Below are 25,311 nucleotides of genomic sequence, written 5' to 3'. Positions count from 1 at the left end.
TGTTCAGACCCCTGGGATCTCACTTGTGGGGTGACTCAGGGTTCTGTCCTCTCCCCCATGCTTTTTAATATCTACATGCAGCCGCTGGGAGAGATCATCAGGGGGTTTGGGCTGGCTGTTCATCAGTATGTGGATGATACCCAGCTCTACCTCTCTTTCAAATCAGAACCAGTGAAGGCGGTGAAGGTCCTGTGTGAGTGCCTGGAGGCGGTTGGAGGATGGTTGGTGGCTAACAGATTGAGGTTGAATCCTGACAAGACAGAAGTACTGTTCATGGGGGGACAGGAGACGGGCAGGTGTGGAGGACTCCCTGGTCCTGAATGGGGTAACTGTGCCCCTGAAGGACCAGGTGTGCAGCCTAGGAGTCATTTTGGACTCACAGCTGTCCATGGAGGCACAGGTCAGTTCTGTGTCCAGGGCAACTGTCTATCAGCTCCATCTGGTACGCAGGCTGAGACCCTCCCTGCCTGCGGACTGTCTCACCAGAGTGGTGCATGCTCTGGTTATCTCCTGCTTGGACTACTGCAATGTGCTCTATGTGGGGCTCCCTTTGAAAGTGACCCGGAAACTACAACTAATCCAGAATGCGTCAGCTAGACTGGTGACTGGGAGCAGCCGCCGAGACCACATAACACCGGTCTTGAAAGATCTACATTGGCTCCCAGTACGTTTCCGAGCACAATTCAAAGTGTTGGTGCTGACCTTTAAAGCCCTAAATGGCCTCGGTCCAGTATACCTGAAGGAGCGTCTCCACCTCCATCGTTCTGCCCGGACACTGAGGTTCAGCACCGAGGGCCTTCTGCCGGTTCCCTCATTGCGAGAAGCCAAGTTGCAGGGAACCAGGCAGAGGGCCTTCTCGGTGGTGGCGCCCGCCCTGTGGAACGCCCTCCCAACAGATGTCAAAGAGAAAAACAACTACCAGACTTTTAGAAGACATCTGAAGGCAGCCCTGTTTAGGAAGGCTTTTTAATGTTTAATAGATCACTGTGTTTTATTTTTCTGTTGGAAGCCGCCCAGAGTGGCTGGGGAAACCCAGCCAGGTGGGCGGGGTATAAATAATACATTATTATTATTATTATTATTATTATTATTATTATTATTATTATTAGGTGACTATGGGGTTGCGGTGCTCATCTCGCTTTCAGGCTGAGGAAGCCAGCGTTTGTCCACAGACAGCTTTCCAGGTCATGTGGCCAGCAGGATTAAACCGCTTCTGGTACAACGGGACACCATGGGGGAAGCCTGAGCGCACGGAAATGCTGTTTACCTTCCCGTCACAGCTGTACCTATTTAGCTACTTGCGCTGGTGTGCTTTCGAACTGCTAGGTTGGCAGGAGCTGGGACAGAGCAACGGGAGCTCACCCCGTTGTGGGGATTCGAACCGCCAACCTTCTGATCGGCAAGCCCAAGAGCCTCAGTGATTTAGACCACAGCGCCACCAGCATCCCTTGAAAGTTGCAGAGCTAAGCCAGGGAACAGCAGCACAACAGAAGGGGGGAATCTGCTCACCCCAATCACAAAATCTAAGGTGGATTATAAACTGGGAAGCCTGAGAATCCCAATTGAAATAGGAGCGAAAATTGCCAGTATTTGCTCATTCGTTCCACATGCAGAATGAACATTGATCCGTATCCACAAACAAGAGGTCAGTCAGTAGAGCATGAGACTCTTAATCTCAGGGTTGTGGCTTCGAGCCCCACGTTGTGCAAAAGGGTTCTTGCATTGCAGGGGGTTGGACTAGACGACCCTCACAGTCCCTTCCAGTTCTACAGTTTTGTGATTCTACATCATTTATTATGCCCTCCAGATTTGCATAGTGTTTCCTTTGCATAGGGATGAATGGAAGAGCAGGATGCTCATTAGTTAAGTGTGTACAATTCCACCACAGGAGAGACAGCAAGGCAGATAAGGTAGCTTTTTATGTCAGAAGCCAAACTGCAGCGGAGTTGAAAGAGAGCTGCGTGCGGCAAACCCAGCTCCGAAGAGGCCCTGATGGCTTCTTGCACCCCTGTCTATGAGTGTCATGAACTCTCCTAGTTTTGTATAAGGTTCGGAGGGCAGGACTGCCCTGACATTTGGCTGACTGATGCTGGCGACGCCTCACACAAGGGTGCTCTGGAGCAGGGAGAAGGAGAGAAGGCACTGGGAGGGCAGAACCAGGGGCTCTGTCATGTGGCCTGCCCTAAAGAGGAGGGCTTCTCTGGAGGGCTTCTCTGGTGAGGAGGAGGAGGAGGAGGCTGCCTTTGCAGATCTGAAGTAAGATTCAGATGCTAACACAGTCTGATTTTGTGCATGGAATGTGGAGAGACTGCCACCTTATCCTTTGCCTCGGGCTACAAAGTGTCTTGGGCCAGATAGACAAATAACACACACACACACACACGACACACGACACACGACACACAACACACGACACACACATGCTTCTTGGACCCACAGCTCTTGGCTTCCCTCTCCGATCTCGCTGATTCATGTTAAGCAGTAGTCGCTGCGCACTTGCTTAACTCCCAAACCCGCTTGTTTGCTTAAAGCAGGGATCAGCAAACTTTTTCAGCAGGGGGCCAGTCCACTATCCCCCAAACCTTGTGGGGGGCTGGACTATATATATATATATATATTGGGGGGGGGGATGAATGAATTCCTATGCCCCACAAATAACCCAGAGGTGCATTTTAAATAAAAGGACACATTCTACTCATGTAAATACACGCTGATTCCCGGACCGTCCGCAGGCCGGATTTAGAAGGTGACTGGGCTGGATCCGGCCCCCGGGCCTTAGTTTGCCTACCCATGCCTTAAAGTGTCGTATTAGAATGTCCTCCTAAAAGCATTTTGTGGCAAATGGGATTCATTGCAGGAAGCACCCAAACCCGCAGCTCGAAATGCTTTCCCTAAGTGATTTATCTCCTGAAACCATGTGGGTAATTAGAGGAACACAAAGAGGAGATTCGAAAATCCCGGTGGGATTATCGCAAAAAGGCATTGTCTGCAACGCTGCCCTTAGGGTTGACAAGAGCAGCAGCAGTAACAACAACCAAGCCCAGGGCAGGATTTGGACATGGGTCTCTTTCAGGAAGACAGGGGAAATCTTGGATGGTCACCTTCATCTGGCCAGCTATGATGTGGTTGTAGTGGCTGATAGCTCTCTCCTCCATGAATTTGTCCAGTCCTCTTTTCAAGTGATCTAGTTTGATGGCCATCAGTGCATCTTGTGGGAGAGAGTTCCATAGTTCAATGGTGTGCTGCATGAAGAAATAAACTTCCAGGAGGGATGGGAGGAAGATTGGGAAGGGGAAATTAGACATGCCCAGGATACTTTGGGCCTAAGGGTCCATTAATTCTAGCTTTGCCTCCCTCTCTCAGGAAAGAAAACGCTCTTCAAAAGCATGAATAACATCTCACTAAGTCGCTAGTAAAGCCCTCTCTCCATTTCCCACTTTGATTTTGGGGTGGCACTTAGGCTGCCTTGTAAACTGGGCTGCCGAGCACTGTAATTATCCCGGTCTTTGGCTGCGTCGCTTCAAGGGCGTAGCCTCTGCAGCCTCGCTCAGAGTTGCACCGCCCTGGAAGGCAGAACCAGCGCATGAGAAAAGGGAAGCGAGAGGCAGGAGAGGGAGCCTGGGGAGAACTGCCCCCACCCCCAGCATCAGGGGTTCTTCAGCTGTGAGGGGTAGCTCAGCCGGTAGAGCGTGAGACTCTTGATCTTAGGGTCATGGGTGCGAGTCTGCCATTGGGTTAAAGGTTCCTGCATTGCAGGGGGGTGTTCTAGATGACCCCCGTGGCCCCTTTCAACTCTATAAATCTGTGCTTCTGTGGTTATGCACTGCAGAGGGTTACATAAGAAGGCCCATCTAGTCCAGCATCCCACAAGCAGAATCGGAGCACAAGAGCCCTCTCTCCACTCCTGTTTTCCAGCAACTTATTTTCAGAAGCCTTGCTGACTCCAGCTCTGAAGTAGCCTTCAGTAGCCCTCTCCTCCATGGATTCTCCCCATCTTCTTTTTAAAACCATCCAAATTGGTGATGAGCACCGTTTTCTGTGGCAGCGAGTTCCATAGTTTCATTAGTGTAGGCCAGAGATTCTCAAAGTTTTTTTATCTGGGCCACACTTTCAGAAGAAAAAAATGTTCACGCTGCACCATTTTTAAAAATAAATTAATAAGAAATATATATTACATTGCCCGGGGGGTGGGGGGTTTGGAGAATTCCTAGCAGTACTTGATTTATAACCTAGAACACAACTTCTTTATAATATGATCACGGGGCACCCAGAAAGTATAAAACAATGCAGCTACACAAGAAGACGAATAATTTCCCCAATATAATGATAAATGAGCCCCTTATATACATTCCTTAAGTTGTTATATAAACTCGATGAGAGGTGTGAACTTGCTTTTGCCAGGTAATCTCATTTATAGTAGGTCTAATTGGAGTCAAACAAATTCACCTCTCCTCAGTAACACAAAGAAGCCTTTCTCTTTTCTGATCTTCCATATTTGTCCAAGCTGGAAATCTCTGCTCACAACAATATGTCATGGAGAACTGCAGAATAGCCAATGCTCTTGAAGAGCGGCATGGCATGCATACTGTTTTCAGTTGTATATTTTTTTAAAAAATGTTTTTTATGCTATGCTATGCTGAAATGTTTAAATGTTTCTTTGCCTTTAAGTCTACCTGGCCCCCTTGCCATCCTCTCCTTTGAGAACCACTGCAATTGCCTCTCGTGGTCCTTGCAGATCATCGGTTCAAAGGGTTCAGTGATCGTGTCCCCCCTGAAGCCTCTGTCTCTCCCCCCCCCCAGCCTCCAGCACAGGCTGGATAGCAGATAGTTAACTTGCCTTTTGGAAGCTTTTGGTCTTTTGCCATGTAACTCTAGAGCACATAAAGGCAGCAGCTGCTTTTTGGGGTTTGGAACAGCTCTGGCCCGTGGATAGAATTGTAAATACTCGGGGGGGGGGGACGACGACACAAAATTTTGTTTTTGTCTGACTCTGTGCCAACTTCTCAGGGGACTGACTTGTTATTGTGGAGGGAAGAAAGAAACTTCCCCTGATGTCATGCAGTCAGCAAAACCCACCAGCGCCCACTTGCCCTCTGAGGTGCCAACTTTTCACTTCCTTTGGGTCGCTACTTAAACAAGCATGGAGGGCAGCATCCTGCGTTGCTGGGGAGAGAAGCCTTTGTGGGTTTTGATAGAGGAAAGGAAGGGTTTGGGCCACTGGTTCTTCCTGCATGCTTGTTTCCCCCCCCCTTCCCCCTTGCTGTGCTTCCACGCCCAGCCTGCAGAGCAAGAATTCATGTCTGCATTTCCTCGTAAATCTTGGCGTGCCGCCTGGGGCTACCCTTTTAATTCCCTCTCTGAGGTTTGCAGGGAGGAGAGACTCAAGCAGACAAAGAGGATGGGAGCCACAGTTGTCCTCCTTTAGTCATCAGAATGGATGCTCCCCTGTAGCTCTGGGTGAGGGAAGAAATGTGCTTGCAAAAAAAAAAAACAATAGGGAGAACTTGGGGAAAAGACTGGAAAGCGCAATATCTGAAGAGAGAAGGGAATGGGTTCTTGGTGAACCTATTGCTCTGGTGTTGTTGTTTAGTCATTTAGTCGTGTCCGAATCTTTGTGACCCCATGGACCAGAGCACACCAGGCACTCCTTTCTTGCACTGCCTCCCGCAGTTTGGTCAAACTCATGTTCGTAGCTTTGAGAACACTGTCCAACCTTCTTGTCCTCTGTCGTCCCCTTCTCCTAGTGCCCTCAATCTTTCCCAACATCAGGGTCTTTTCCAAGGATTCTTCTCTTCTCATGAGGTGGCCAAAGTATTCGAGCCTCAGCTTCACGATCTGTCCTTCCAGTGAGCACTCAGGGCTGATTTCCTTAAGAATGGATAGGTTTGATCTTCTAGCAGTCCATGGGACTCTCAAGAGTCTCCTCCAGCACCATAATTCATAAGCATCAATTCTTTGGTGATCAGCCTTCTTTATGGTCCAGCTCTCACTTCCATACATCACTACTGGGAAAACCATAGCTTGAACTATACGGACCTTTGTCGGCAAGGTGATGTCTCTGCTTTTTAAGATGCTGTCTAGGTTTGTCATTGCTTTTCTCCCAAGAAGCAGGCGTCTTTTAATTTCGTGACTGCTGTCACCATCTGCAGTGATCAAGGAGCCCAAGAAAGTAAAATCTCTCACTGCCTCCATTTCTTCCCCTTCTATTTGCCAGGAGGTGATGGGACCAGTGGCCATGATCTTGGTTTTTTTGATGTTGAGCTTCAGACCATATTTTGCGCTCTCCTCTTTCACCCTCATTAAAAGGTGCTTGCAAAAAAAGACAATAGGGAGAACTTGGGGAAAAGACTGGAAAGCGCAATATCTGAAGAGAGAAGGGAATGGGTTCTTGGTGAACCTATTGCTCCGGTGATGCCATTTTAATTTTCGATTTAACCACTGAACCATAGAATTGATCCCCCCCCCTTTCCCTCCCTGACCCTTTCATAGAAAAATAGAATACAGTGGTACCTCTACTTACGAATAACTCTACTTACGAATGTTTCTACTTAGGAATGGAGCTCTGTCCGCCATCTTGGATGCGGTTTAGATAGGATTTTTTTCTACTTAACGAATTTTTAGATAGGGTTGCTTCAACTTATGAATTTTTTCTCCCAATGCATTCCTATGGGATTCGACTTACATTTTTTTTTTCGACTTACAAATGTGTGTTTGGAACACATTAAATTCGTAAGTAGAGGTACCACTGTAACTGAATTCTGGAATCCTAGAGTTGTAGAGTTGGCTAAGCAGGAATCTCAGCTAAAGCATCCATGACAGATGGCCATCCAACCTCTGCTTTAAAACCTCCAAGGAAGGAGAGTCCACCACTCCTAGGGGAGACCGTTCTACTGTCAAGCAGCTCTTGAAATATAGTCAGAATCTCCTTTCTTGTAAATGGAATCCATTGGATTGGACCCTATCCTCTGGAGCAGCAGAAAGCAAGCTTGCTCCATCTTCCATGTGACAACCCTTTTGATCTTTGAAGATGGTTATCATATCTCCTTTCAGTGTCCTGTTCCCCAGCATCTATGGCAGATGGCCATCAGGCCTCTGCTTAGAAACCTCCAAGGAAGGAGAGCCCACTAACTTCTAAGGGAGGTTGTTCTGCTGTTGAACAGCTCTTGCCATCAGTCATTCTTCCGAAGGGTTCATCCGAACCTCTTTTCTTCTCACCAGCAGAAAAGATGCTTGCTCTCTCTTTCATGGGACTGCCCTTGAGATATTTGAAGATGGCTCTCACATCTCCTCTCAGTCTCCTCTTTTCCAGGCTAAACATTCCCTCAACTGTTCCTCGTACGGCTTGGTTTCCAGACCCTTGATTGTCTTGGTCACCCTCCTCTGCACACATTCCAACTTGTCACCATCCTTCTTAAATTGTGGTACCCAGAACTGGACACAGAACTCCATAATAGAGCAGTACTACTATTATTCCCCTTGATCTTGATGCTAGGCTTCTTTTGAGGCCACCTAGAATTGGTCAGGGCAAGGCAGCGATCCCTCTGGCTAGCAGTTTCTGGAAACCGCAGGAGGGAAGAATTGCTCTTGTGTCCGGATCGTGTTTGTGGGTTTCCCAGAAAGGGCAACTGTTCAGCCACTGTGAGAACAGGATGCTGGACTAGATGGGCCATTGACCAGAAGGCTCGTTTAATGTTCCTTAGCTAGATAGAAAATCGGAGGTGGAGCTTGAATATCAAAATACTAAATATCGGAAATTGGCAAAGAGGCAGGAGACGAAATCTGTGCTTTGTTTTTGTTTTTCCACTTATGTTCTGAGCCAGGTGCTTTCTGAATGGAAAAAAACCAAACACCAGGGCTTGGGAAATGTTTTGTCCCTGAGACGCTTTTTGCTTTTCGTGTTCCAGAACTTGGAAGCCATCAAAGAGCGCCTGCTTGTGGGATCGTCTCGGGGAGGGAGCAAAATAAGGGTTTATTTAGCTCATTTCTCAGACAATACAAACCCAAGCCAGAGTTTTGGCACCCACAGCAGAGGTGTTTGGGAGCTTTTACAGTAATTACATCTGAAATGGGAAACCTGTCCACACACCCCCATTTTTTCCAAGCATCTAATCTGTCTCTTTTACTTAAGAAAAAATAAAAAGTAGCATTAGTTTCAGTGTACCTACAAATACTTTTTAAAAAATAAAAGCAACCCCCCCCCCACAATGCACACAGAGAGAGAATCATAAACAGTTGAGTCTAGTTCCTTAAAATTGGTGTGTTCCTGTATCCACCCCAAACACTCACAACTCACAGTGCTTCTGTTTTCCACCCTTCTCAGCCTCATAGAATGGTAGAGCTGGAAGGGATCCCCAAGGGTCATCTAGTCCAACCCCCTGCAATGCACGAATCTCAGCTAAGAAATGATGGACAGGTGGCCATTCGACCTCTGTTTTCTGCTGCTCTGGAGGGTAGGTCCCAAACCAATGGTTTCGAGTTTCAAGAAAGGAGATTCCGACTAAACATCAGGAAGAGTTCTCCAGGCCTCATTCTATGCAACAAGAAAGCCATTGTGGCGTGATGGTTAGACCTGGGAGATCAGTGTTTGAATCCCCAAGCAAGCCACGAAGCTCACTGGGTGACCTTGGGCCAGTTACCACCTCTAAGCCTAATCCACAAGGTTGTTTTGAGGGTGAATTGTGGGTAGAGAACAACCATGTACCCCAGTTTGAGATTCTTGGAAAGTAAAGGTGGTATATAAATGAAACAAACAAACAAATTGCCCTCCTTGGTCTGTCTGCCTCCTCACCTGTCCACATGTTTCACTTTCTAGGAGGGAGGGAGAAGGCCTGAGGATCTTCTGGGACAAACAGCGAGAGCCATCTCTCCTGGTGCGCTGGAACCCTTTCTCCACCGACATGCCTTACACGACCTTCACAGAGCACCCGGTGAAGAACATCAACCAGAGGTTTAGCACCATCTGCCAGGTGGGCCGCAATGGGTCAAGCGGGCACATCAAATGGATTGGGCTAATAGTATTACTGTGTCAGGCAGGGGAGTTCCCCCTCTCCCTCCGGTAGCACACTGATAAGAATCAACGAACGTCGATAGTTTTATAGACCTTTTTATTGCAGCACCCTGTTGCCAACACAAACAGACAACCCTCTTCTTCCTCTTCCGAACTGATCTGATCTGTCTGCTGCTGCTGCATTCCCCAACCTTCATCTTCAGAGTATTCCCTGACATACCAAGGGTATAATCCAGTAGCTTCCAAAGTGGACATCCCAATGTTAACAGTAACAATAAAAAATATAACAGAGCGTTCCCTTGTAGCTCATCTTAAGACCAGCCTCTCTTGAGAGCAGCTTGGAGAAAGGCAATTCTGAGTGGGGAAATGGCTGGCAGGGAGAGGGTTAAGCCCCTCTCCCCACACACCCATTCTCCACTCCCATTTGCAGCTTCCATGAACTGCTTTTCTTAAAAATTAAGCTCTGAGGATTGGTAAAGGTAAAGGTAAAGGGACCCCTGACCATTAGGTCCAGTCGTGACCGACTCTGGGGTTGCGCGCTCATCTCGCATTATTGGCTGAGGGAGCCGGCGTATAGCTTCCAGGTTATGTGGCCAGCATGACAAAGCTGCTTCTGGCAAACCAGAGCAGCACATGGAAACACCGTTTACCTTCCCGCTATAGCGGTTCCTATTTATCTACTTGCACTTTGACGTGCTTTCGAACTGCTAGGTTGGCAGGAGCTGGGACCAAGCAACGGGAGCTCACCCCGTCACAGGGATTCGAACCGCCGACCTTCTGATCAGCAAGCCCTAGGCTCAGTGGTTTAACCACAGCGCCACCTGGGTCCCCTGAGGATTGGTACCAACCTATAACTAGAGACTGATGGATCTGTCAATTTAGGTTTCTCATTTTTCCAATCTTAAGTGTGGTTCACACATTTTCACATCAGTTTGTGATTCATTTGGTTTTTTTAAAAGAGGCCTTCCCATATTAGTGCACCCGTCTGCTATTTACATTATTTTTTAAAAAAAATTAAGGTAATTTATAGACCACCTTTCATTGTAATCAGAAACTAAAACAAATACAAAATGCTCATTTTGTTTGCAACTCTGACTGATGGACACATTTTTGCAAGCAAGTTTCCCAGGTATAGTATGTTGCTATGTTTCCGCTGAGATTTACACACACACTTTTCCTAATAGACACGTTCTTGCACTCCTTTGTTAATTGTTGGAGAACTACACAACAAATTGCAGGAAAGTGTGAACTTTGAGGGATGTTCCAGTCACATACCCAGTTTGAGAAATTTGCATAAAAATGTTCACCAAGCCAAAGTTCTCCCCGCATTAAGAATTTAAGAAGAGCCTGATGTAGGATCAGACCAAGGGCCCATCCAGTCCAGAATCTTGTTCTCACATGGCCAACCAGAGGCCTGTGGGAAACCAGCAAGCAAATGGGCATTTGAGTGAAGGAGTCCTTTTCCTCCTGTGGCTTCCAACAACTGTTCTCCGGAAGCATTGCTGCGTCCAGCCGTGGTCATTGTGGCTAGTGGCAATTGTGGCCGGCAGCCACCAATAGCCTTTCTTTTCACCTGCGGTTAATCCCAGGTTAAAGAAGACTTGCATGGGCAACTGAGCCCTCCAAATAAATGTCAAAATGGAGCAATGCAGGAGGTATTTGAGGGCGGTTGCGGTAGCCGCAGTGGGCATCAGATAAATGTCATGGCGTGAAATGGAGATCATTCAATAATGGATTCCTGGTGCCTTAACGTAAACAGGAAGTGAGCAGCACATGCCCCCCCTCTCCCCACAGCGTGAAATACAAGCTCCCCAGCCATCGATTTGAAACCACACATGTTCAGGTCAAAACAATATTTTCTCCTCCCCGAATTATCTCCCCATCTGCCTGCTCATAAGGATGTCAGTAACTGGATCCCCCTGTGGAAACACAGCGAGAGAGGGAGTGTGGATTTGCTTGTTCAAAGGGATGCTCCATCACCCCTGAGTGCTTTAATTCAGCTTTGGGGAGTGTTGGGAAGTTGTCCCTTTTTCAAAAACCCCTCCCTCGAGGGCGCAAGGAAAAGGAGAGAAAAGAGGTTTTATTTTTCTTCAGTGAGACGGGGTGGATTTCTCGCCCAAGTGGTTTCAGGAAAACATCCGATTTGGCAAGAATGGAATCGTTCACGCTTCAAGAGATGAAGTTGCTGCTAGGAATCCCACAAACTCCGAGGGCAAGGAGGGAGGGAGCTTGTGGGCTCTGAGATCATCTTGGGAGAGCAAGGGGCGAAACCGCACGTGGGTCGGACTTCTCAGGTCGTCCACCCAGCCCCAAACTTTTCATTTGAAGGGCTCCAGGTGCAATCGCTTTTCAGCAATCCCATAATACTTGCAGCAGTAAACACAGGCAGAGATGTACCTCCAGTGGAAAGGGGCCGGCATGTGAGGCACGAACACACCAAAACTGCCTTTTAGATTTTACAGCAGCAAAATGTGGTCACAATAGGGCAGCCCGCCAGAAAGCGTGCAAGCCAATAACACAGTCTACCAGGGGAGCAGAGATCTTGGGAGGCAGAGCAGAAGCAAACAGATGCAGCCATACAGGAGCTTGACGTTTAAGCCCAGCCTAGACATTTTGGCTTCATAAGCTGCTGCTAGCTAGGCCTGGCCTGTAATAATCCATTCTGGTTAGATTTTATTGCCCCTTTTTCCAAAATCAGCTTTAGTCCAGCTGGGATTTGCTATAGCCACTTAGCGCTTCACTGCAGAAAAAGAGAGTGGTAGGGAGAATAAATTATTAGTTTTTCTATTTAATGCATCCCCCCCCCGTTGTTTCTCCCAAGTTGGGATTCAAGGCAACACAGGGCATTTTTGAAACATTATGCAAAGAATAATAAGAACAAACAAGTTAAAATACAACAGAACCAGCAATTACATTACAATTTGTCAGCCCAGCAATCAGCATCTTCTGCACTTTAGTCTCCAAAAGGCCTGTCTGGGCAGGACAGTCTCAGCCTGCCGGTGGAAGGATAGCCAAGGAAGGAGTCAGTCCGCTCTCCTGGGAGGGAACCCCTCGATCTGGGAGCAGCCCCGGAAAGGCCCTGTCTCAAGATGAGCAGGCGCTGAGGCAGCCATCCACCAAGGATAGGATTTGGTTTGGGACTTTAGGGTGTGGCGAGGTAGCGTGGCTCGAATTCCAAAGTACCCTCTCCTTTCCCAAGGAGGCGTTTGCATCACTTCCTGGTGGGCGGCACGGCTAAGGAAAATCCCAAGCCCATTTCTATTCAGGATGGTGGCTGGAGACACCTGTCTGTCTCCAAAGAGTTGCATTTGCAGATGACGAATCAGTGACTTACCTGTGATGTCAGCGTACATGAGGAGGGTGAGCTGCTTTTGCACTTGAGGGATCTTGGCCAATTACATCACCACGCCCCTAATGGCTGCAATCAGTTCTTCCAGCTAATCTTGTTGGGATAAGCAACTTGATTGCAATGCTATATTGTCATGGCAGGGAATCCTGTGGCTGCAACTGGCTCAGCTGAGGGGTGGTGGCATTGAATGTCCATGGCATTCCTTCTGCTCAGGGAAGGGACCTCTCTGAACATTCACACTCCAGCTTCTGTGGTGGAAGGAAACGTAGCTGAAAGAAAACATATTTTGGGCCTGATTAAGGCCCAGAGGGAGTGATAAAGGTTGAGATGAAGGGGGCAGATTCCCACCTGCTTCTTGACATTCAGGGGCCTTGAAGCAGAGGGATGGGCGAATCTGCCAAATTTGGTTTCTCATTATTTTCAGCCTAAATTTCAGTTCCTATTTCCACAGCAGCTTTCTTCCTTCCTTCCTTCCTTCCTTCCTTCCTTCCTTCCTTCCTTCCTTCCTTCCTTCCTTCCTTCCTTCCTTCCTTCCTTCCTTTCTGTTCTCATGAATATTTATTAGCATTTTTGTCCAGATTTCTCCTAATGTGCAGATTTGTGAGTGCAATTTTGCCTAATATATACCTTTTTGCAAAGCAATCTCTCTTAAAACCATGCATTTTGTATGCCATTTATTTATTTCTTAAGCAATATGTGCATTTTGGTGACGCTTCACTCTGGCATATGCATTTTGCACAAATTCCTTTATTGGAGGACTGCATTGAGGGTTTCAGAGAAGTGCAGATTCCAAGGAGGGCTGTGTTTGGGTTCCTGCACTGTTTCAGAAAGTGAGTAGAAACAAAATAAAAATAAAATAAAATAAAATAAATCCTTCCAGTAGCACCTTAGAGACCAACTAAGTGCACACGAAAGCTCATACCAATGACAAACTTAGTTGGTCTCTAAGGTGTTACTGGAAGGAAATTTTCTATTTTATTTCTATGTTGTTTCGATGGCAGACCAAGACGGCTACCTACCTGTAACTAGAAACTGAGTAGGTTTGCCTTTTAAGTGGGAACAGAATCAAATTTCTCAACCCACCCCAGCTCAGCATCCCACCTGGCCTGGAACTGAGCAGGCAATTCTCGCTATCCATTAATTGCTTAGTTCCAGAAATACAGTTCTTTGCCCTGAGGAGCTTGCAATCTCCATGTTGACCCTGAAGTGATGTGTGTGAACCTGCGTGAAGAGGCAACAGGGGGGTTAATCATGAGCAACATGGCTTTCTTTCCCCCAAACACCCACCAGCTACTTCTTCCTGAGTTGTGTCTCTCTCTGTTTACTCTCGATATTTTGGCACCTCTCCACAGGGTCTGCCTGCCTGCCTGGCGTGTAACCCAACCTCTTTTGTGCTCCCCGGGTTCTGAGGATGCGTCGGTGTGTTAGAAGTCACTGCCATTGACCACTTTTAATCCTCAATCTCTGAATGGGGGCAGAACGAGCCAGCGTATTTCGTGTGCACAAGATTCCTAAAGCTCCTGAGACTTTCAAGAGCAGGAGTTGGTGGGGGGGGGGTAGACAGGATTTTTATGCACCCCATGAGCCTGCAGCACATTTCCAGTGTGGGACACAATGTTCTTTGGGGAGGTGGCAGAGGGGTGGTTGAAGGACAAGTGGAGATTCCTGGTTCCTTGGTATTCTCAGCAGCGAGATAGCAGGGATTGGGCTTCAAATGTTATTTGTTGCAGACGGCCAAGCATTGCTTGGTTTCCTAGGCAGGCTGTTGTTTTCCTCCGGTTGCAAAGGGAGCAACCCACAGAATGCGCACAGTGGCTGGCCGGCTTTGGCCATTCCTGTTGGGGTATTTTTAATCGTTGGATATGGGCATCCTTAGCACCCAGCCACACTTGAGAAACAGTGATGGGGCAGAAATTTGGTTTGGTTTGCCCTTGTAGGCAAGTTGACCTAATTTTGCACATTTAAAAGCAGGGTGTGTGAACCGAAGCACAGATATCCTACAAGATTCACACTTCTCTGAATTTTGCAATGCAATTCGCCAGCCAAGTATTGCGTACAAAAATGTATGCGGTAGGGTAAAGCATGCATAGAAAGGTATATATTAGAGAGTGTAACATCCAAAAATGTGTTATATTTGAATTTTGCAAAATAAATAAAATAAGTATGTCCATATTGGACAAAATAGCACGTAAATGTGTACATTAGGAGAAAATTGCACTAAAATATTGCTGAATTTTCATGTGGATTTTTTTTAAAAAAAAAGATCTGCAAAATGATGTGGAAATTTGGAGAACCGAAGAGTGGAAAAACTGGAATCTTGAGCAAAACTGATCCAGCTCTATTTCCTCATGCCTACTTCTCCTGTCCTGAATTAGTTCTCCAAGAATTCCAGTGCAGTTCTACATCCTTGCGTAGAAAGAGTGCGGGAAATTTGCATTTGTATGTATTTGTGGCTTCCAGCAACTGCTGCCTCCGACTATGGCGTAGCCACCCTGTCTAGGAGCCACTGAGAGCTCTCTCCTCCTCCACAAATTTGTCCAGTCCTCTTTTAAAGCCATCTAGGCTATTGGCTGCCCCTGCTTCCTGTGGGAGGGAGTTCCACAGTTTACACTGTGCAGAAAAAAGCCTCCTCTTTCTATATGCAAGGTTATGATGGCTCAACATAAATTATTACTAGATCAGGCTACAAATATATTGTCCTGTTCAGCAGCTCCCCAAAAAATAAAATAAAAATATGTGGCCAGCCTGACCAAATGTTTCTCCTGCCCTTCTGCAGATCTCTGCCTTCACTGCGCAGCTGGTTCAAGCCATCCAGAATGCCGAAAGAATGGATCCCACAGCTGGCCGAACCGCCGGGGTTGAGGTGGCCCACGAGCCCCTCCTCATAGAGACCTACACAGGGCTGATGTCTTTCCTTGGAAACCGAAACAAGCTGGGTTATTCCCTCGCTCGGGGGAGTTTTGGCTTCTGAACGTCCAGCGAATCAGGGGTTTTCCTTTTGTGGTGAATGTGTTGTGTTTATTCCCCCTGCACCTTGAAATGTTGCTAAAGAGGATGGGGGTTGTTAATGAAAGGGCTGTGAGATGCAACACCCCCCCCCCCACCCGGCCTTATAATGTAGGAAACTGTGTGCTGAGTCCAACCATTTAGCTCATCGTGGGCATCATCTCAGGCTGGAAGCAGCTCTCCAAGGTTGCAGAGTTTCCCCAGGAGTAGCCTGGGGATTGAACCAGAGTACTTCTGCATGCAAAGCAGGTGCTCTGTTACTGAGCTACCGTCCTGGAATGGCAAAACCTCCTTTTGCAGGGTTGAGGGCCACAAAGGGTTTAACCACAGGGTCTGTCTGGAAAGATCTCTCCTCTTGAAAGGAACCACAGTTCTCTTGAAGCCCAACAGCTGCCTGCAAGCCAATGGCCCATCTAGTCCAGCATCCTGTTCTCACAGGGGCCAACCAGATGCCTGGGGAAAACCCGCAAGCAGGACCTGAGCACAAGAGCAACACTCTCCCCTCCTGTGGTTTCCAGCAACTGGTGTTCAAAAGCATTGCTACCTCCAGCTATTGAGGCAGCGTATAGTCATTGTGGCTAACTGGTCAAATGGTGTTCATAGAACTGTAGAAAAGGATGTCATATGGAGGAGAGAGAAAGATTGTTTTCTGCTGCTCCAGAGAAGCGGACACAGAGCAATGGATTCAAACTACAAGAAAGAAGATTCCACCTAAACATTAGGAAGAACTTCCTGACAGTAAGAGCTGTTCGGCAGTGGAATTTGCTCCCAAGGAGTGTGGTGGAGTCTCCTTCTTTGGAGGTCTTTAAGCAGAGGCTTGACAGCTCATATGTCAAGAATGCTTTGATGGTGTTTCCTGCTTGGCAGGGGGTTGGACTGGATGGCCCTTGTGGTCTCTTCCAACTCTATGATTCTATGATTCTAGAATTGGAAGGGAACCCGACGTTCTTCTAGGTCAGCCCCCTTCAGTGCAGGAATGTCGTATCTGAGGAACATCTGAACACGGTCCTCCTTGTTGTTGTTTTCCATTGCAAGCTTCTCTCCTGATAACTCGGGGATGCTTTAGCTGAGATTCCTGCATAGATGACACTCGGGGTCCTTTCCAGCTCTATGGTTCTATGATTCTATGAGCATTCAGCTCATTGTATCTAAAATGCAGTGACAAGAATAAAGAAAACCCGTGGCACATTTGGGTGAATCTTGCCCCGTTGCCAAAGCAAAACCACCCTCGCCTAGTCTCGGGTTTCCACCTCTACAACCTAGGGATTAGCCAAGCCTAGCCAGCAAGGTTGTTGTACGAGGCAATGTAAAGATTTTAGAACACTCTGCGGCAGCAGTCCTAAGCCATTGAATTCCATGGGGCACAATGTGAATTGCTTTAGCTGAGCAATTGGAGCCTGAAGCTGAGGCTCCAATACTTTGGCCACCTCATGAGAAAAGAAGACTCCCTGGAAAAGACCCTGATGTTGGGAAAGATGGAGGGCACACGGAGAAGGGGACGACAGAGGACGAGATGGTTGGACAGTGTTCTCGAAGCTACGAACATGAGTTTGACCAAACTGCGGGAGGCAGTGCAAGACAGGAGTGCCTGGCGTGCTCTGGTCCATGGGGTCACGAAGATTCGGACACGACTGAATGACTAAACAACAACAACAACGCTTCTGAACACCAGTTGTTGTAAACCATAGAATCATAGAGTTGGAAGATACCCCAAGGGCCATCCAGTCCAACCCCCTGCCAAGCAGGAACACCATCAAAGCATCCTTGACATATGCCTGTCAAGCCTCTGCTTAAAGACCTCCAAAGAAGGAGACTCCACCACACTCCTTGGTAGCAAATTCCACTGCCGAACAGCTCTTACTGTCAGGAAGGGAAGAGTTGCTCTTGGGCTCAAGTGCTGTTTGTGGGTTTCCCATAATGGGCTTCTTGTCAGTGAAGTTCTACTCAGTATTGATCCAGGGTAGATCCAAATGTATAGTTAGCAGAGTAACAACTTAAACGCGTTGCAGGATTCCCCAAAAATAGACCAGAGGCCCTTGTATTTCATCCAGCAGAGCTTTACTGCTACTGAAGGCAAATGAGCATAATGGTCACAAATCCAATACATTCAGGATTGGCACAGCCCATAAAGAATCCAGTTGCAGCAGACTTAACTTACAAAAACTTACAATAAAGACTAAACCTTAACACTATAGCATACTATGTACAGCAGAAATAAAAGAGGTAAGAAAGAGAAAGAGAAACCCAGGTTCTTTCTGGCCTCACTATTATAGTCAGCATGACAGAAAGAGAGAAGAGAACCAGTTTAAACCAGCTGTACTCATCTTCTTTAGATGAATCCCAAGCAGGAATTAAGATTGCCGGAAGAAATATCAACAACCTCAGATATGCAGATGACACAACCTTGATGGCAGAAAGTGAGGAGGAATTAAAGAACCTTTTAATGAGGGTGAAAGAGGAGAGCGCAAAATATGGTCTGAAGCTCAACATCAAAAAAACCAAGATCATGGCCACTGGTCCCATCACCTCCTGGCAAATAGAAGGGGAAGAAATGGAGGCAGTGAGAGATTTTACTTTCTTGGGCTCCTTGATCACTGCAGATGGTGACAGCAGTCACGAAATTAAAAGACGCCTGCTTCTTGGGAGAAAAGCAATGACAAACCTAGACAGCATCTTAAAAAGCAGAGACATCACCTTGCCTACAAAGGTCTGTATAGTTAAAGCTATGGTTTTCCCAGTAGTGATGTATGGAAGTGAGAGCTGGACCATAAAGAAGGCTGATCGCCGAAGAATTGATGCTTTTGAATTATGGTGCTGGAGGAGACTCTTGAGAGTCCCATGGACTGCAAGAAGATCAAACCTATCCATTCTGAAGGAAATCAGCCCTGAGTGCTCCCTGGAAGGACAGATCGTGAAGCTGAGGCTCCAATACTTTGGCCACCTCATGAGAAGAGAAGAATCCTTGGAAAAGACCCTGATGTTGGGAAAGATGGAGGGCACAAGGAGAAGGGGACGACAGAGGACAAGATGGTTGGACAGTGTTCTCGAAGCTACGAACATGAGTTTGACCAAACTACGGGAGGCAGTGCAAGACAGGAGTGCCTGGCGTGCTATGGTCCATGGGGTCACGAAGAGTCGGACACGACTAAACGACTAAACAACAACAACACTCATCTTCTCTGAAGGAATAACCCAAACATCATGAACCTTCTGCTTGTTGCTTTCACGCAGAGAAGCTTCCAGAACCCTCTTGAATTAAGTGGAATAGGCAAGATCTCTACACATCAGAGCAATGCTTTCTGCACTAGGAAATGCCCACTGTGAGAACAGGAAGCTGGATTAGGAGATAAGAGAGATCATCTGGAAGACAGGTCACACCCACCTGCCCAGGTGATGGAATTGGCTTTGCAGTTGGGTCAGAGAAAGCCAAAGGCACCTGGGGAATTGGGGCTGGTTGCAGGATGGATGGGGTCCCCCCAAAAGTGCCATCTGGTGCCCCCCCCTAAGAATGAGACCCACACACACTTCCCATAGCAAATGACAGGTCATGAGGGCCTCATCTAGATGGTCCTGGCACCTCAATCTGTACCCCAACCGTGGACCAGAAGTTATTTTCTTCTCATTGTTTTTTATTTCAGTTATGTCTGTGTTATCTAGATTATTAGCGGGTCATGAGAAGAACAACTGTTGGGAGATTGCTGCTTGAGTTTGATGTTCCTCGTCCCTCTTTGTCTCTTTCCCTTTGTGTACCATGTTTTTTCTTTTTCTATTGTACGTCCGTGGGAAGAGGCTGCCTTGTTTTGATAGTATGTAAGCTGCTCTGGAGGCCTTTATTGGCTGAGGAGCGGCGCAAATGTGGACCCAGTAAAGAAATAAATATTCTGTGTGTTGCCATATTAAGAGTCGGTTGAATTATTTAGAATTTTGGGTCAGGGGAGCATCCATGTCTTTGTTTGAGGGGAGGGCAAAGCAGGGAAGCAGTGAAAGGAATCATTAGGTGTTTAAATAAAATGTGAAAACCTTGACGAAGCTATTGATGAAGTGGAGGAAAGTTAAGTAATCAATTCACAGGTGGGTGGGAACGACATTCAGTTTGCATTTAAAGTTAAATCTTCCTAATTTGTACTTTTGAAAACAATTTGAGAACCGAAACACAACAATTCTTTGGAATCTGCACTGCTCCAAATATTGGACTATGGTTCTCCAGCCAAGTCATGCATACAAAAATGCTCATATTAAGGTAAACCATACATAAAAATGCAAATGTTGGTGGAAAATAAATTTGAAGATACATAAGGAAAATATGGAATGTATTTATATTAGGCAAAATTGCATACAAAATGTATTTATTAGGAAAAATCCGCATTACAATGCTGGTGAATATTCAAAAATAACCTTTTTTTTGAAAAATAATAATTGCAAACTGATGAGGGAGTGCTGAAAACTGAACTCAGATTGGAAAAATGAGAAACTGAAAGAAACCTAATGTGATTAAGTCAGCCATCCCTAGTATTCATACAGGGCTTTGTCGAAAATAAAGATGGCAGCTACAAAAGGCCATAGACTCCTAGAATGGGAAGAGACCCCAAGACTCAGCTAGTCCAACCCCATTCAGTGCAGCAATCACAGTCAAGTAAGGACTTTTTAAAAGAGAGCCTGGGGCAGATGCCACTCACTGGGGGGGGGGAGGGACCCTGGCAGTGCCCACAGATACTGATGCCAACCCTGCAAGGTTGGCAGGTCAAAAGTCTGAGGCAGACTAGGAGAAATGCAAGTGTCTGTTGCTGGCTTTTGGAGGACCGATGCTATTTCGACGCTATTTTGGAGGAGTGATGTATTCGTTGTATACCTATGATTGCATTTCATCTGACCCATCTAATGCAATTATTAAGTTTGCTGATGATACCACCATAATGGGTTAAATTACAGGTGGAGACGAATCTGCGTACGGGGGAAGGTTTAAAAGGTATCCACATGGTGCTCAGAGAACAATCTGCACCTAAACATTGGCAAGACAAAGGAGATGGTGTTGGACTTTCGGAGGAAGAGAGGGGAGCTAGCCCCATTGTATATCGGTGGAGAGAGTCCCTTCCTTTAAATACCTGGGAGTCCATCTTAGTGCAGACCTAACTTGGAAGGTCAATACAGCCCAGGTGGTTAAGAAGGCCCAATAGAGACTTCATTTCCTTAGGGTCTTGCGGAAGAATGAGGTTGGAGAGCAACTGATGATTTCCTTCTATCGATCCACGATAGAAAGTGTTCTCTCATACTGCATTACGGTGTGGTATGCTGGTTTGACAGCCATAGACAGAGAGTCCCTACGGAGGGTGGTGAAGACAGCTCACGATATCGTGGGCTGTCCCCTGAGTCCGCTAGATGTTATTGCGGGAGATCGTTGCCTTGAACATTCTCAGGGATGACTCACACCCTGGCCAGCACCTTTTTAATCTCCTGCCCTCGGGCAGGAGATATAGAAGCAGGATAAGCTGCACCAACAGGTTAAAGAACAGTTTCTACCCATGGGCCGCTGTGAGGCTGCTGAATGGAAGACAGCAACATTACAGCTGATGTTCGGGATTGGTGGTAGTGCGACATACAAGGACTGAGAGATTGGGGGGGGGACTCGTTTAATCTCACTGTAAACAAGTGGTACAGTGACAATAAAGTATTTTTATTTTCTATTTCTATTCTATTCTATTTGGAGACTTGAGCTCCTGCCTCTCCTCCGGCTGCTCAACCTCTGAGAACAGAAGAAGAGCCCTTCAGCAGGATCAGGCCCATGGTCCCTCTAGTCCAGCATCCTGTTCCCACAGCAGCCACCGGATCCCCCTCGAAAACAGAACCGGAATGCGTCAACTCTCCTCCTGCCTCTAATTTGCCAGCAAATACTTCTCTTAATTTTTTTTTCCAACTGGAAAGAGAGTGAACCCAGTTGTTATGGCCAGGAGCCATGGAAGAGCACTCTGCTCCATGAATTTGCCAAGCCAGCATTTAAAGCTATCTCCATTGGTGGCCATCACTGCCTCCTGTGGCAGGGAGTTCCATAGTTCAACTATGTGCCGTATGAAGGAGTTCTTCCTGGTGTCTGTCCTGACTCTCCCACCATTCAGCTTTCCCTGGAGGTTTTAGCATTAGGGGAGAGAGAGAAAATAAACTTTATCCAGAATTGAACAGCGTCCCAGAGTTCAGCCTGCTGCATTTGCAAGAAGTGGGGTAGGACCCAGGTGCCAAATATACACAGCTTTCTATTGCATGCTCCTTGCAAGGAAGCTTCCTAGCAGTTGGGGGAAAGCAGGAAGGACTGACTTGATGCAACCATCTACAGATACCTGCATCTTTTAAGAGGCTTGTCGCAATCGCACACTTTTTATGCAGATGCACGAAAAGGCACACCCCCTCTGCCCCCCTCCCTTGCCTGCAACTTAGTTCACTCCACGGGCAGCAATCCTGCAGGGAGATGAGGGCAAGCCCACGCCACATTCCTGCAAAGGACCACGATGTGCAGCAGGATGGAGCCGACCTGGGGCGGCCACCTTCGCCCCGCAGCACCAGGAAATGGGAAGCGAGTGCAGGGGCCGGTGCAGGATCCAAGCTGGCAACGGTGGCGCAACATTGCCGCAATCGGGGCCCACCCCTCTTCTCCGCACCTGCTGTGCCGCCTCCACGGCAAAGACAACCGGCCCTTCCCTCGAGGAAAAAAGACGGGGCCACTCCCTTCCCTCTTCAGCTTACAGGAATTGCCTCGGCCTGAATCACCGTTGGCACGAGGCGGGCACCATATTCTTGGCAATGGGGCCTGGGTGGTGCCAGCTGATACAGCTGCAGGGTCAGGATGAGGCAAGGGCCTGAGACACGCTCCCCCAAAGCATTTCTCCGTGAAACCGCATGTGGGTCCCTTTGCAGGCCTTTTTGCCAGGCGCCCACGGGCTGGAGAGCAGAGGAATTCAAATAACTCTCCGTGTTTTGTTTTCCCTTCTCACCCACGCTGTACCCATTCGACCCAACCTATTTAAGGCATTTCCCCAGCTGCCGGCAAGCTGGTACTTAGTTGCCTTGAGCCTGGTGGGTCACTAGGGCCGGATTGAGGTTTGCTGAGGCCCTCAGCTCCTGAAGGTAATGGGGCCCTTTCTATGTCCAGCTGTCCTTTGTCAACAACAAATTGTCACTGTTTCTTGTGTTGAATATATGCTAGATGCAAAATAAAAAAATTCCTTCAGTAGCACCTTAAAGACCAACCAAGTTTATATTTTGGTATGAGCTTTCGTGTGCATGCACACTTCTTCAGATACACTAGAAACAGAAGTGTCAGACCCTATATATATACAGAGGGTGGTGGGGGTGGGTGGGAATGGGAGATGGGCTGATGGGAGTGGTAATAATCATCATTGGCCTGATGATTAGTGTTAATGGCTAATCAGCAGCCATTAACAGCCATCCACAGGTTTACCACTCCCATCAGCCCATCTCCCATTCCCACCCACCCCCACCACCCTCTGTATATATATAGGGTCTGACACTTCTGTTTCTAGTGTATCTGAAGAAGTGTGCATGCACACGAAAGCTCATACCAAAATATAAACTTAGTTGGTCTTTAAGGTGCTACTGAAGGAATTTTTTTATTTTGCTTCGACTCAGACCAACACGGCTACCTACCTGTAACTATATGCTAGATGGTCATTGATGCTAACTATATGCTAGATGGTCATTGATGGACCTCATAGGTATCTCAAGCCATTTGCACATGCAGAATGTAGGCACCCTATATATAGAAAGGAGCAAACCAGGGATATTTGAGGGAGGAGGCGAGCAGACGGGACCCATGACTTACATCCTAGGAGCCTGTTGTTGTTGTTGTTTAGTCGTGTCCGACTCTTTGTGACCCCATGGACCAGAGCACGCCAGGCACTCCTGTCTTCCACTGCCTCCCACAGTTTGGTCAAACTCATGTTGGTAGCTTCGAGAACACTGTCCAACCATCTCGTCCTCTGTCGTCCCCTTCTCCTTGTGCCCTCCATCTTTCCCAACATCAGGGTCTTTTCCAGGGAGTCTTCTCTTCTCATGAGGTGGCCAAAGTATTGGAGCCTCAGCTTCAGGATCTGTCCTTCCAGTGAGCACTCAGGGCTGATTTCCTTCAGAATGGATAGGTTTGATCTCCTTGCAATCCATGGGACTCTCAAGAGTCTCCTCCAGCACCATAATTCAAAAGCATCAATTCTTCGGCGATCAGCCTTCTTTATGGTCCAGCTCTCAGTTCCATACATCATTACTGGGAAAACCATAGCTTGAACTATACGGACCTTTGTTGGCAAGGTGATGTCTCTGCTTTTTAAGATGTTGCCTAGGTTTGTCATTGCTTTCCTCCCAAGAAGCAGGCGTCTTTTAATTTCGTGACTGCTGTCACCATCTGCAGTGATCATTGAATCCTAGGAGCCTACACAACACAAAACACTGCTGCTATATGTAGGTTTTATTTAATTTAATTTTTTATCTTATATTTTGGAAATGCACATCCAGGTTTTTTTCCTTTAAATTTTTTGGGGTCCCCAAGAGAGTGGGGTCTTAAGCTAGAGCTTGTTTAGCTTTTACGTAAATCTGGCACTGGGGGCCACAAATTGTGGCTCAGGTAACCAGAGGCCTCCATGTGCAACAATTTATTATTATTATTATTATTATTATTATTATTATTATTATTATTATTTTACAAACACATCTAGTCCTGCAGGAATGAGGAAGTTGCTCCTGCAAAATTCCCTCTTCTGTGCAAAGGAATAGAATATGAGAACAGAATAAGAGCTGTTTGGATCAGTCAGTCTAGCATAGCCTGCAAATGTCCTGTTTTAATCCGGGCATCCAGGATCACAGAATCCAGTCCTGGAAGACCGGAAGACGCACCCTTCCTGATGTCCAGGTTTTGGGGACGAAAATGTTGGGAGGTACGATCTGGTCCAACATCCTGTCTGTTGTCCCAGTGGCCAAACCACACGAGAAACTATGAATTCCCATCCTTCAGAATTTGCAATCTTCTAAATTTTCTGAAGCAATTCACCAACCAAATAAAAAGTCCATGTTGGTGGAAAAGTGCATAAAAAGCAAACATAAAGAAGAGCTTGTTCTATCAGGCCAATGGCCCATCGAGTCCAGCATCCTGTTCTCACAGTGGCAAACTGGATGCCCCAAAGGGGAACCCACGACCAGGATTCGAACACAAGAGCCCTCTCCCCTCCTGCGGTTTCCAGCAACAGATATCCAGAAGCATTTCTGCCTTTGACTGCAGAGGCCAGGCAGAGCCATCCTGGCTAGGAGCCATCGACCGCCCTCTCCTCCTCCATGGATTTGTCTCATCTTCTTTTAAGCCACCTAGGTGCCTCCTGCAGATGTGAGTTCCACAGTTCACTCTCATCCAAGCTGGTGGTCATCACAACACCACCTTGAGCTTCACAGTGGAGGAAAGGATAGGAAGGGAATGAAGGAACAAAGGATACCCCTCAGACCCAATGCTTTAGTGCAAGGACGCCTGTTCAGTTCCTGCCAGAGCAAAAATTTGGAGATTCGAGGAATGTTTGGGGAAGCAAGAGGGTTTCCATAAGGAAATTTCCTTAGGTATTTCCACACATCTTTCACCTGTTCTGCCGAAAGAATTTTTTCTTTGAGATATCAAATTTTAAAAATTAAAGAATTGTGGTGTGGTGGTTAGAGTATCAGACTAGGACCCGGGAGACACCAGGGTTCAAATCTCAGCCATAATGCTCCCTGGGTGACCTTTGGCCAGTCACTGCCTCTCAGACTAACCTACGGGCCGTCTTAAGCGCCCCTGGCGCCGTGGAGCGACAGATCCCTCCACTCCTCCCCCTGCCCCGTTTCCCAGCCACAGGCGCTGCTGCACGGCGGGCAGGCAGGCACACCGCGGTTGCTGTGGGCGCAGCTGCGCGTCAAACCGGCGGACCGGCCA

The 25,311-nt window shown here is 47.3% G+C and overlaps 1 protein-coding gene across 2 annotated transcripts in view; it reads left to right on the top strand.

The window, feature by feature from the left end:
- The window catches only part of TPRG1 (tumor protein p63 regulated 1), a 42,592-nt gene extending 23,336 nt beyond the window's left edge, over positions 1-19,256 (top strand). For both annotated transcript variants that reach the window (XM_060274257.2, XM_060274258.2), the window contains 2 exons: positions 8,813-8,966; positions 15,133-19,256. In XM_060274257.2, the coding sequence (XP_060130240.2) occupies positions 8,813-8,966; positions 15,133-15,327 (349 nt within the window). In that variant the 3' untranslated portion in view covers positions 15,328-19,256. The remainder of the gene's footprint in view (positions 1-8,812; positions 8,967-15,132) is intronic.
- The last annotated feature ends 6,055 nt before the right edge of the window (positions 19,257-25,311 follow it).

This window comes from Zootoca vivipara, chromosome 5, assembly GCF_965207765.1.
Source record: "Zootoca vivipara chromosome 5, rZooViv2.hap1.1, whole genome shotgun sequence".
Taxonomy (NCBI): Eukaryota; Metazoa; Chordata; class Lepidosauria; order Squamata; family Lacertidae; genus Zootoca; species Zootoca vivipara.
The sequence above is the reverse complement of the archived record's forward strand: the minus strand, read 5'-3'. Positions and strand labels throughout refer to the sequence as shown.